Source organism: Nanorana parkeri, unplaced genomic scaffold, assembly GCF_000935625.1.
Source record: "Nanorana parkeri isolate BGI_ZX_2015 unplaced genomic scaffold, ASM93562v1 scaffold742, whole genome shotgun sequence".
NCBI classification, from domain to species: domain Eukaryota; kingdom Metazoa; phylum Chordata; class Amphibia; order Anura; family Dicroglossidae; genus Nanorana; species Nanorana parkeri.
In genome coordinates this window covers 390,684-403,649 of record NW_017307010.1, presented here as the reverse complement: position 1 = coordinate 403,649, position 12,966 = coordinate 390,684, and the positions used below count along the sequence as shown (strand labels likewise).

Sequence of the window (12,966 nt, the reverse complement as noted above, 5' to 3'; positions counted from 1 at the left end):
TTCCTGCCTGGTAAAATGTTGTTAGAAGGACAACAAAAGAGGGGAATACCCTCTAACAGACCCCCAGACAGTAGTAAAAACCTGACAGGGGTGTCAATCCTTCGCCAATCTTGTTTGGTTGCCGTGGAACACTGCCATTTATTCTTTATTAAAGGCGTTTTGCATTTATTCATTATGATCCATATGTCACATGTAAGTTGCATATGTGCAGAATGTCTGCACAGTAATTTACCTCATCAGTGATGAATGACTTATCATATTTCTGAAGAGCACTGATCGCAATGCTGCTGACAGGCCCCTCCCCAGATTCGGAATATTTCAGCAGCAGTGGAATCCCTTCCGGCAGATTGGCATTTTTCAGGGCTAAAAGATACGCTTTGACATCAGAGGGTTTGTCTGCCTTTTGTAAACCACCCAAGATGAACTTCTTGGCTTCCTGAACAGCCTGTAATGCAAACAATACAGATTGTATCATTAAAAATGCACTGGCATGATTCCAATCACATTCCCAACTAGTTACTCTATATTATTTATTACTGTTCTCACCTTCTGTATGACAGAATAAATGTATCCATTCCATACCATAAAAACCCTGACATATGACAGACGTAGTTTTCATATTCCTGGATGGACAGTGCTAACTATACAACACCAGTTTGGCTAAATGATAATTGTTTTGATTACACAATGTAAGTACAGTAATTCAAAATACAGCACTTTGGGGGAATTTACCAAAACTGGAGCAAACAGAATCTGGAGCAGTTGCTCATGGCAACCAATCAGCATTTCTCTTCAGTTTGTTCAGGTAAGATTTGAAAATGAGAGAGAGAAGCTGATTGGTTGCAGTGCAAATCTGCTCCAGTCTTGATAAATTCCCCCCTATGTGTATTACCTATATGTCCAAATGTTCAGCTTGTCTTCAGATCCACTGATACACTGCAAAAACACAGCTTGGTCCCTACTTCCTGCATACTAATTCTAAAATGGAAGAGCATTGTCACAATGAGAAGGTCTTAACTCTGCTCTCTTCTCTTTTCATTAAGTACTCATATTAAATTGATGGCAGTCTGCAATGCAATAGAGCCTGACTGACTCTGCCTCTCCCATTGGATTACAGTAAGCAGAAAAAAAAATGTATTGATTGATTTTTTTTATTGATTATCAGTCTTTGCCATAGGTGGGCAACTCTGGCCGTCCAGCTGTTGTGGAACTACAAGTCCCAAGAGGCATAGCAAGACTGACAGTTACAGGCATGACTCCCAGAGGCACGTTGGGATTTGTAATTAAAGCACAGCTGGAGGGCTGGAGTTGCCCACCTTTGGTTTATGCTTTAATCTGTATCATACTTCTGTATATCTGTACCTAGCAGTGACGTGCAGTAAGGTCCATGCTGGGTGAGGCATTCCCCCTGCCCGCACCAGCTCCACCCCCAGCCCTCCCGCCCCCTCCTCTGACTGCACTTGCCTGGGTACCTTGACCTACTTCATTGCAGTTACAGAGAAAATGAACCAATCAAGCAGAAAGTATGGATAAGTTAAAGCGGTATAATGCTTACCCGTAGTTCAGAGCCTCCAGCCTTGCTCAGTTTTTTTACAAGAGCACCAATAATTATAATGACAGTTTCTTTAATCTCATCATTTGCAATTTTGCCTTTGTATTTGTCCTAGAGAATGAAACAAAAAATGAACATCAGTCAAACAGTTTAACCAATCACCATGCTGTGTATTGATATGAAGCTGGAATATTTTTGGCCATGAGATCATTTAAAACTGACAACATGGTAGCTTGCCCAGGATGGTATACCATCATTTCTCACACTAAAGAATCCTTGAAATAATCTTAAGGTCATGGGGAACCTCTCCTACAAAAGATTCCAACTACAGCCCACTGTATATTAGCATGATAAATTAACTGTACAAGGTGTTATATAAAACAATAAAGAATGTGGTATAATAGAGTATTTGATAACTAGGCTAGATCATTTATTAACATCCACCTGCAGCATGAAACAACATTATTTCCAGTAAGTTTAGTAATAGTAATACCAAAAAAAAAAGAAATGCAGATAGTGAAAATTGTAGTGTGTCAACATTAGTAGTCAATGTAGATATAACTCCTAACATTGGTGGTCAGAGGACAATTGCCCCTCTTCTCAGGGGCGTAACTAGAAGTTACAGGGCCCCATAGCAAACTTTTGTATGGGGCCCTGTGATTTCTAGTTATGCCCTTGCAGAGCCCACATGAGATCCCACACAGCCCACCTGAGAGTGACCCTGCAGAGCCCGCCATATACTCTCTATGGTGGGCTCTGCAGGGTCTCAAGTGGGCTGCACACCTCTTACCTGTCAGTCCCAATCCGCTTTCCGCCTCCATGGTTGCAGGCAGACCCCGCCTCCTCTGTCGTCGGGCCCCACTTCCTCTCCCGTCGCTGGGCCCTGCCTCCTCTTCCATCATCGGGCTCGCCTCCTCCTCCACTTCTGACGCCGGGCCCAGCTTTCCTCCTTCACTGCTGCTGGCTGTCACTGACTCTAACAGTGACACGTTCCTTCTCACACCCGCCAGTGACAGCCAGCAGCCTGAGATGCCATAGCGACCCAGGCGGCCCGCACGGCATCAGGGGGATGTCCTGGCCGGGCCCCCCTGTGCCCCAGACACCATTGCGGCCCCTTGGGTCGCTATAGTGATTTTTATGCCACTACCTCTTCTGTTGGTGGTCAGTTTAGGTGGAAGATCAAGTCTCCATTGATCACTGTTGAAGGAACCCCTTATCAACCTCAGGAGGAAGCGTTGGGTTCCATTAAACCCTAGTTGAGAAAATCTGTAGTATATAATTAATTTATAATTCAATCTAATTATTTATGAAGTTGGACTATTACATCAGTTGCTAAGGCAAGACATTACAATGATAGGATGTCAATGAATTACAGACATCTTACCCTGATATATGAGGGCAAAACTTTTTTTCATGTTAGCTTTAATCTGGAACAATGCTGATAGTGTCTGTGATGAGCTTTATTATGTGATATCATTTGAGACTTACAGTACATTTTAGCATGGACTGCCATATTCAGATATGTACATAGCATTGTCTAAACGGTTGCTTACTCAATGACAGAATTAATGTGTAGTTAGAAAAGTATCTATTTCTGGATTATGACATCTTCAGGGAGAAATTTGCAAGCATATGGCCTAGACTCGAGGCATGATTGAATGGAATAATGGGAATTATTGGATGGAATGCATACTACGTTAGCAGCTGTAGCCTACTGCAGAATAATTATAACAGTGTTGTGTAAAGTCTATTAGGGAAGACTGCTCATAAGGACTGGTAGCTAAACTAAATAAAAAACAATTCCCTAAATATTTAGTCTCTGAATTTAGACATTGAGCATTGATTTTAGGACTAAAAGAAGTCCTATTAATGCCCAGGTTTAGGGGGTGCACAAAGTTACCCTACCCCTGCTTTAGACATAAAACAATAGTCATTAATGGCAATCAGGAAGAGCTACAGGAACCAAACAGGAACCATTTCAAGAGGGAAGATAGGAAACTCGGATTTCTGTCTCCATTGGTTAACTGCATACCACTGTTTTTGCACTATGTTATTATGTAAAACCCATTTTAGTTGACACAATATAATATCAAATGAACTTACAAGCAGCGCTTGCAGCATACTTTCATCTGGATGTGAAGCCAGGCCAGAGGCATATAAGAATCTCTCTTGTAACAAAGGTCTGCTTCCATTACCAAAGTCCAAAAACTCCAAAATGGCCTTCAAAGATTCAGGAGTCTGAGCAAATGTTACTGCATCAACTAGCTGAGGACTGTGGGAAATAGAATTATACAATATTTTTCAGCTTGTCCACTGGAGGAACATATCATTTTTGCCACATAACTTCACATCATTTTGCTATTATAATATCCAAGCATTTTTTAATTTCATCCTCTCTATAAGAATTAATACTCAGGGCTGAGGGGGCGTTCTCTGATTGAACAACTGATTCTCTTGTCCAATCAGAGAACGCCTTGTATTCACAGATAAAAATACTGAGCCAAGTTAGTGACCCCCTACGTTTTCACTGCATCACAGTGCCATACAGGACGCGGATGATCACTGTAAGCTCCAGCTACTATAGTGCTTTACAGAATCCCCATGGGCAAACCAGGTATAAAATATGTTTATTTGCATTGGGCCAAGTTGGGCCAATGTTAGTATGCATACTACTTTGCACCTGGAGTTCACCTTTAAATACAAATTCATGCTTCTGAGCGAAATCTTATTGCTTCTTCAAGAGGTTAATGTTTTTACATTTGCAAAGGCTACCAAACAGTCTCTTACAGTAACCCTCTTATAAATAAACTCTCTAGATTCAGACTAAAAAAATGGATGGGTAGCCCCCATTTTAGATGGATGGTGCTGGGCAGAAAAAAGTAGGCCAAACATTGACTGCAGCCAGTCAGCTGCAGTCAGTGTCTGTGTATTCTGACAAGTGGGGTGCCGGCTATCAGAAAACAATAGCCGGGAAGGGAAATCTTTATGTGTATGGCCAGCTTAAATCCAACCAAATTTTTTTTACAGGTGACGCCTAATGGTCAGCATCTGATTTCCTGTATGTAATGGATACTCCTATAGTGAGACATATGTGCCATAATTCTTGACTCTATTCTCTACTGCTTGGGAGTTTGGCAGTTCTCCTTCATGTTTGCATGCTCCAGTACATTCTTTTGCCTTGCCCATTATCTACAATTATTAATCCAGCAGGTTGAGTGGGATCCTCTCATAATGGCCATAGCAGGTTCACACACACACATGAACTCTAGTATAGGTATCAACAGAACAGAGCACCAATGTCAGTGTGAAATATCAGCTTGCTGATTTCCAAGAAACCATTGTTTGGGCAATTTTGTTGTACGTTGGCATATTTTGGGCACTTTTTGAAAACAATTTGCACTGAGCACTGTATCACATCGAAAAAAAACCCCTGATGAAGCCACACAGGTGGCAAAACATATTGGGTACACTATAGGGCACTAAGAATGTAGTAAAAAAAGAAAACAGAATTTTTTTTTTTAAAGTTAGACCAATATGCAAATATATAGAGACAAAAATGATCTAATAGCTATAGAAGGAGATGTGAATATTATTGAAAGGGGAAGAAGCTGTTCATTCTTTCTATATAAAGTACTTTGGAATATTTTGCAGTCTGGCAAGGGCTGCAGTCTGAGACTGTAACATAGAGTAGATACGTTGGGTTACCCCAATGGCACACACATGAATTTGGTACCAGTTTTGGAAGATCTAAACCATTACCAGGACCATAATTATTGTCGTGCCCTGTTTAATTGAGACATAACTATCAGAAAAGCAGGGGTGTAGCTTCTTCCGTATACCATGAAACTAGGTAGAACGCAAAGAGCTGTCCCCTTATGGTACTGTGGGTGGCCTGGTACAATACAAATACAAATATTGTTCCTATTCTTGCTTCAGAGATTTCCAACTTTTGCTATGTTTGCTCCTGCAGAGCAGGCACATGAAGAAGGTCCCTAAGTGCACTGGAGTCTTTCATATTACAATTAAACAGTAACATAACATCAGATGAGTAATACACACTAATACTCACAGCACATCTTCTTTCTCTGATCTGAGAAGTGATATAATATCTGACTTTTTAGCTCTTCGAAGACTCTGAATCAGTGACAGAAAGCTGTGAGCTGCACTGGCTTTGGAAAGATTTTCAGGCTCCAACTTTTTACGAAGGGTCTGCCATTGCTTTGAAAGCTGATAAGAAACAAAATAGTAAAATAATTACATAATAAACTGTGTTATTTTTAAAAAAATGATTTCTGATGAGTTTACTCACCACAGGACAATTTTTACATTCCGATTTTAATGGATCAGCCACTAAGGGAACAGCCATGTATTTGGGATATTGCCCCTTGACTACATTGGCCAGCTGCTTTCCTGCCACTTCCTTTGGCCCACCTTCAACAGACTTCAGTTGTAGCCTTTGTCTGCAATTTTGAAAATGAAAAAATAAAAAACAGATAACAACTGATAATAGGAAAAAGAGAGAGAGAGATCCTTCTGGCTAATGATGAGTACCCCAAATCTCATGAGAAGACACTGCAGTCCAATGTGTCTACACTCTCAAGATTTGGGCTACTCATCATTGCCCAGGATCTTGCCAGTAATGTACATCTGTCCAGTGTCCCGCCCATCTCACTGACGTCACTGGTTGCCAGCCAGTAGCTGGCCAGGACGCCAGCCAGGAGCTGGCCGGGACGCCAGCCAGAATGTCCAGCTCAGCTCCTGGCAATCAGTGACATCAGTGAGCTGCTTGGGATGCCGGCCAGAGCATCCCAGGTTGCTAAGAGATCGTAGCGAACTGGGACGCTCTGGCCGGAAAGGGGGTGGCAGGCACAACTGCTGCCTACCCCATGTGACCCAGTGAGATGTTACCTAAGGCAATCGCCTCAGACTGCCTCATTATAGGGATGGCCCTGCCTAGGTGCAACAGGTGGAAGACAGTGGTAACGTAAGTTTTAAACCTAACTTCTTTCTTACAGGTACAGTTTTCAACTAGTTATATGCAGCTATTTTTACAGAAGGAGGGGAGCCAGATCAGATAAGTGGACCTTGCATTTTTGTACAAGGTCTGCTTTAAGTGCAATAACCTACTACGACCAAACACAAATAGGGATACACCGATTCCGATACCGTGATGCCCCCCGATACGAAGCACCGATACCAATGCTTTACATTTTTTAATGGTTACCATAAGGTCCCTCGCTGGCTGGGGACCTCACGGCAGCCTTCTGGGGACCTCGTGGCGCTGCTTACAGTGCCAGCCGCGCATCTCCTCCTTACTGTGGATCCATGCCAACCGCCCACCAGGCCATTAGGACCCCTGGTGAGACCCGCACAGCCCTGGGGAGACCCCACACAGCCCTGGTGAGACCCTGCAAGGCCCTCCTAAGACCCCACGCAGCCACCTGAGAGCCTGCACAGCCCACCTGAGACCCCTCACATCCCACCTGAGACCCCACACAGCCTCCTGAGATCCATCACAGCCCACCTGAGAGCCCTCAAAGCCTTTCTGAGAGCCTGCGCAGCCCACCCAAGACCATACATAACCCACCTTATACCCCGCATAGCCTCATGAGAGCCTGCACAGCTCATCTGAGACCCCGCACAGTCTCCTGAGACCCCGCACAGCCTTCTGAGACCCTGCACAGCCCACCTGAGACCCTGCACAACCTCCTGAGAGCTGCACAGCTCACCTAAGAGCCCCCACAGCCCATCTAAAACCCCACACAGCCCTCATAAGACCCCCACACAGCCTCCTGAGAGCCCACACAGCCTCCTGAGACCCATCACAGCCTCCTGAAACCGTACACAGCCTCCTGAGAGCCTGCACAGGCCACCTAATGCCCTGTACAGCCCACCTGAGACCCCGCACAGCCCACATGAGACCCTCCACAGTCTACCTAAAACCCTGGAATCATTGTTTTAGAAAAACTATCACATGACACTAAAAAAATATAGGTAATTGGTATTGGTGAGTACTTGAGGAAAAGTATCAGTACTCATTCTCGGTCTGGAAAAAATTGTATCAGTACATCCCTAAACAGAACCCATCTTCTTCTGGTCTGATTTCATTAGAAGGAATTCTGCTTGGCTACTATGAGTTACTGCACGTAGAAGTAAGAGCTCTTCATTGAATAAAACCAATGCTAGTGCCATCACAACATGCAAATATCACTCAACTTATGCCCATCACTGTCACTAAAATGTCACACAAGCAGGAGTCATTGCAAAATAGAAGAAACCATCTGTTTATTCAATATAACAGGTATGTTTAATTGTTTATTTTTTTACTACACTTCGCTGCCTTTCACAAAAGAAGAATAAAAATAAATAATAAAGACCCAAAAAAGAAGAAACACCAAAGAAGAATTAAAAATAAAGAGGAAGACTGACCTGCACAGTATTTTAGCTGCAATTGTTTCATACTGATTGAGTGTCAGCACGTGATTTTCTTCAGCTAGCACAGATTTAATATTGTCATCTTCAATTAGGTAAATTGTACTAGATGTGTCTTTGTTATATGGTTAGGGTGCTGGTACCCCATTATTGGCCATTCTAACCCTGTTGACCACAGTTTAAAGGGAAGGCAGGGCATTATGAGTGCTTAGAATTTTGGTTAAACAAATTTCCACCAATACAGCAAACGTCAAACCAGCAGGATTTGCAGTAAAACCATGTGATTGGCGGATCAAAACGTAATCCCTAACATGTATCACTCAACCCTAGGTTCATCCAGAGGAATCCAAGATGTTGGAGCACACAGCATTGTGAAAGCCCTGCAGAATTCTAGGAGGACAATATTTTATACAGCACAATACTATCTTCAAGGTACTCATATCCAATCATTATAAGTGGGTACTCATGTCCAGTCATTATAAGTGGGGCAGTAATTGGAGTTTCTAAAGTCTCGGCAAAGATTATTTAAAAAAAGAAAGATCATTGAAAACTATAACTTTCATGGTCAGAAATCAATATCACATGTTGTTTAAATTGTGCTGATCATATTTAAATCCATCTCCAATACCTTGTTAGAACTAGTGAATCCAGTTTTGGAAATCTTGCAGCTGTCTAGTTGTTTTACTTTTGTCACTTGGTTTTGTTGCGTATGATATGTAACTTTACAATTGCCAGAGACATCAGCCTGGAAAATACAAAGACTTTAAAAATTCCTGTACACGATTTACTGAAAATCTTTATACATGGCTGCTACACCTTCCCCATTTTTAGTCCACCCAAACAACCATCCCAATCTTACCATCCAAATCATGGAGTCCTACAAGCAGTCCCCTGGGGGCACCTCCTACCTTTTAGGCATAGACTAACAGATAATCCAGTGCCCATTCTCCCCTATTGTCCATTCTGGTGAAGTCTGGGATCTCACTCCCTTCAATCTCCCTACTCCTCCCCCCAAAGTTTATTTTTTGCAACAATATTCAGTCTAAAGCATGCATATGTATAACATTTTTCTTACAATTCCCTGGAAATTTTGGTTATATTGTTGACAATGCATGATCTGTATGCCTAAAATTGATAAAATACTTGTATATGAAAATCTTTATACTTACTTTAAAAGAAGGTGGTCTATATAGCTGCATGTAGCTTTTAGTTGACAGCTGCCTCTTGGCTTTGTAGTGCCCCTTTTGTATAACCAGCTACTACAATGTATATTGCTTCCACCATATTTAAGGACTCTATAATCATGCCGATTTACTTAAAGAAGAACTCTTGGGAAAATTATAAACCCTTCCAGTGGGGCTACCCCTTGCTACCCCGTCGTTAACTACTCATTTTGGTCCCTTTATTTTCACCTAATGATGTTTCCAGTAACACACTTCCATTTTTATGGTGAAAACACTCATTCACTGTACTGTATCTATAGATACATATAGATATGTTGTGTTGTCACTCTAGGCTTCTCTCCTGCACCTCCGCGTCTCCTTACCACTATTATCTAGGGGGAGGTGTTCTGTAGTTCACAGAAGATAACATTGTTTGAGATTCTAGTTCAATGCACATTAAATTACAAGGACAATAGATTTATATCAGGTTCAACTGGTGTTTTTCTGTATTGTCAGGAAAAAGAAACCTAATGCAGCTACCACATCTAAGGGTTGGTAAACTTGTTCTTAGGTTTCGATATACTTGTAAAAGTTCCAAATAGGGCATATCTAATTTAATACAATAGAATATAAATAATTACTTTGGGAGAATCAGCTCTGCATACCTTCATTTATAAGTTACATTGTATATGTTTAACATTTAGAAAAACATAATTTTTATATTCAGAACACAATCAATGTACTGCAATGCAGTGCATGGTAACTATTCAGTGCTGATGAGGAAATCAGGCAAAATAAAATTGTTTATTAAGAAACAGATGCCATATTTCCTGTACAAACCTCCACACTTCATAGTTTTCCTACCCACAAGCAGAATATGATTCTTTACATCCCATGTACTGCTTTACAGACACCCACAAACCTCAGCAGGCACAGGAGTTGACCTATGATGGAATTTGACATCCAAGGACTTTCATGGCCTGACTATCTTCCTACTCGGCCACAAGCTGCCACTTGTGCTAACAGCCCACATATGACAAAACTATTACCTCCGTCACTGTACCAGGGCTGAATTGTATCTGGAACAGACTTGCCAAGCCTCTCTTAATATTCACAAGGATGGTGGGTTCATTCTGGTACAAATATAGGGTTTTAACCTAAGGAAGGAACACACATGTTTTATTAAGGTAACATATTTTTATTGAATAACCAACTTGAATTTTCTATTTCTTTCTCTGATTATTTGGGGTGATGGTTAATTGGTGTATATGATCAGGAATCATAAATGGCATTTATTTAAAATATCATTAACTTGAAAAGGTGGATACTACTGAAAAACATATCAGAAATACATATGATTGGCAAACTTCAGTTGTAGAGAAAGGACAATTTGTAATGTCATACTGAATAATGGTCAGATGCTGGCCACACATTTCATCCACTGCCTCATCTAGGGCCATCCATATAAAGATGCAGCCTGAGGCTATTGACTTAGACAGCATCTCTCTGGGTCACGTAGGGGGGCAGTAGGCAGAGCGGCATGCCCACTCTGCTGCACAATGTTTGCAGTGTGCCTAACACCCCCTTTACAGCCAGAGCATCCCAGGTGCTAAGAGCCAGGCGGGAACATGTGTAAGGACAAGGACCATACACATCTCCTTGCCAAGCTCTTAGCAACCTGGGACACTCTGACCGGCAAAACCAGGAACATCACTTGGCAGGATGTCAGCCAGAGCGGGGCAGGGAGATGATGCAGAGCCCCTCCCACCAGCATAAACCATAAACCACAGCAAGCTATATAATGCCCACCATGTGTTACTGACTGTGGGTACCGCTCTGATCTATGTCTGAATGGTAAAAGTGACAGTAAACTCAGGAGTTAAACCTTAAAAATGCATTCAAGTACTTAGCTGTAGATCCTCAAATCATTTCTGAATCGGTGTTTACAATGCCCTTCCTTCTGGAGGGTGACTGCTTTTGTTGTTGCGTGTTGTAAAGTAGCCATTGTTCCAATCTCACTCCCAGAATGGACCGCGATCTCACATTTAGTTTATTAATTTGTGTTGAAATTATACTGGGAATAGTGTACTTGGAGCGGTGGCTACTTTACAACATACACAGAGACCATGGGGAACAAAAGTAGCCTCCCTCCAGAAGGAAGGACAGTGTCAGCACCAATTCAGAGATGATTTGAGGATCTACAGCAAAGTACTTGAAAGCATTTTTAAGGTCTAACCCCTGAGTTTAGTATCACATGAACTGTATCCACCCTGGACCACCAGTCACGATATCTTATTAAGACTGATCGAGGTATACTGATCCAGGTAGCAAATTTCCTCCTACCCACTAGTCCAGTTCTTCCCTGAAATTAAAGATGGTTCTCCTACATGTTAGGCTCAAAGGTTGTGGTGGAGTCGGGTACTGAGCCTGATATTCCATTAAAAATAATTGGAATGCATATGTATGACCAGTTTTAGTAATACCATTTAAAACAGTTTTAGTAATCTGATTAAGGACATCACTAAATATCCTCCTTCAACCTAAAATGGATGACAGAACCAGAACTTGCATTTAGCTCCATAGCAAACGTAAGTACAATGACAAATACGATTTCAATATGTGACATCTTCCTGTTTTGTGAAAAGTATTAGTAAATCTTTTATTTTCAGATTGATAACATAAAAGATAGGTTTGATAGCCATTTATATAAAATGTGAAACAGTTTTCTTAATTTACTCTGCCAAACATTTGAACAGTTTCCAGTAAATGACGTGTCACCAACTGTGCAGTCTTTGAACTATGGCTTTATCTATTGTAATGGGTTGTATCACACTTAAGGACTTTGTATCTGTGCTTCCAGCTTGACTGTAAGAGCTCATATAATACTAATCTAAAATTGTACCTTGCCACAATGACTAAAACATAAAATGTGCCAACAGTAAAACAAAAGCAGAACTTTACTGAAAGAAGAAGAGATAACTCTTCCTATTGAGTGGATCAATTTAACCTCTTAAAGTGTATCTAAAGCTAAATTTTTTTTATAGTTTTGGATGATGTGGTGGAAGAGTTAGATTCCATATCAGGTTTTTTTTTTTTTTTTTGCATGTGTCCCCATTAGGGAGATCACCCCCTGTGTATGTCCTGGTTATTTTTTTGTGGATTTTTTTTATTAGCACTGGTTATTTCTGCAGTTCCAACCTCTGAAATTCTGCCTTCCTTTAAGCCTACACTTACATAATAACCAAAGATAGACTGAGGCATTTTCCCAATATGCTTTTGAAAAGATGAATGAAGGCATAGACTGCTGTAATAGAATTTGTACAGTGGTAAGTAAGGCAGGAGTACTAGCATTAAAAAGAAAGGGCAAAAAACACAAAAAGACATCCACAAAGTCTCCATACTAGATGATCAACATATTAGAAGATCAACACTACTAGGCTTGGCTTTCAGATTTGTTAAGACTTGATCTTCAATATTATAATTAACCTATAATCAATTGAGGACATTATCTGATATACAAAGCTCCAAAATAGAAGTGGTAGCGTATCAGCATCTTCAATAACATTAGCATGCTTGTAACTCAACAGGCAGAACCGTCAAAGTACAGTACATTCGAAGTGATGAGCAGCAATGGCTTGCATTCAATATTATTCGTCACTGTACCTGTTGAAACATTCCTACCAATAGGGAACAACATGTAAACGTACAAGGACTCGGACATCAAGAATCCGACATATATCTGTCCCTGGGCCAAATTCAGTACAAAGTGTGCACACTATCAGTGAAGAAATAACATACGCTGACACCGAGAGTCAGAGT

At 41.2% G+C, this 12,966-nt stretch overlaps 1 protein-coding gene across 1 annotated transcript in view; it reads right to left on the bottom strand.

Moving 5' to 3' along the window:
* The window catches only part of MTTP (microsomal triglyceride transfer protein), a 60,165-nt gene that overhangs the window by 18,236 nt on the left and 28,963 nt on the right, over positions 1 to 12,966 (bottom strand). The window contains exons 4-11 of the mRNA XM_018564286.1: positions 10,197 to 10,304; positions 8,589 to 8,729; positions 7,982 to 8,097; positions 5,862 to 6,012; positions 5,622 to 5,779; positions 3,656 to 3,824; positions 1,556 to 1,663; positions 233 to 445 (exon numbers count right to left, since the gene is read on the bottom strand). Of these exons, the coding sequence (XP_018419788.1) occupies positions 233 to 445; positions 1,556 to 1,663; positions 3,656 to 3,824; positions 5,622 to 5,779; positions 5,862 to 6,012; positions 7,982 to 8,097; positions 8,589 to 8,729; positions 10,197 to 10,304 (1,164 nt within the window). The remainder of the gene's footprint in view (positions 1 to 232; positions 446 to 1,555; positions 1,664 to 3,655; positions 3,825 to 5,621; positions 5,780 to 5,861; positions 6,013 to 7,981; positions 8,098 to 8,588; positions 8,730 to 10,196; positions 10,305 to 12,966) is intronic.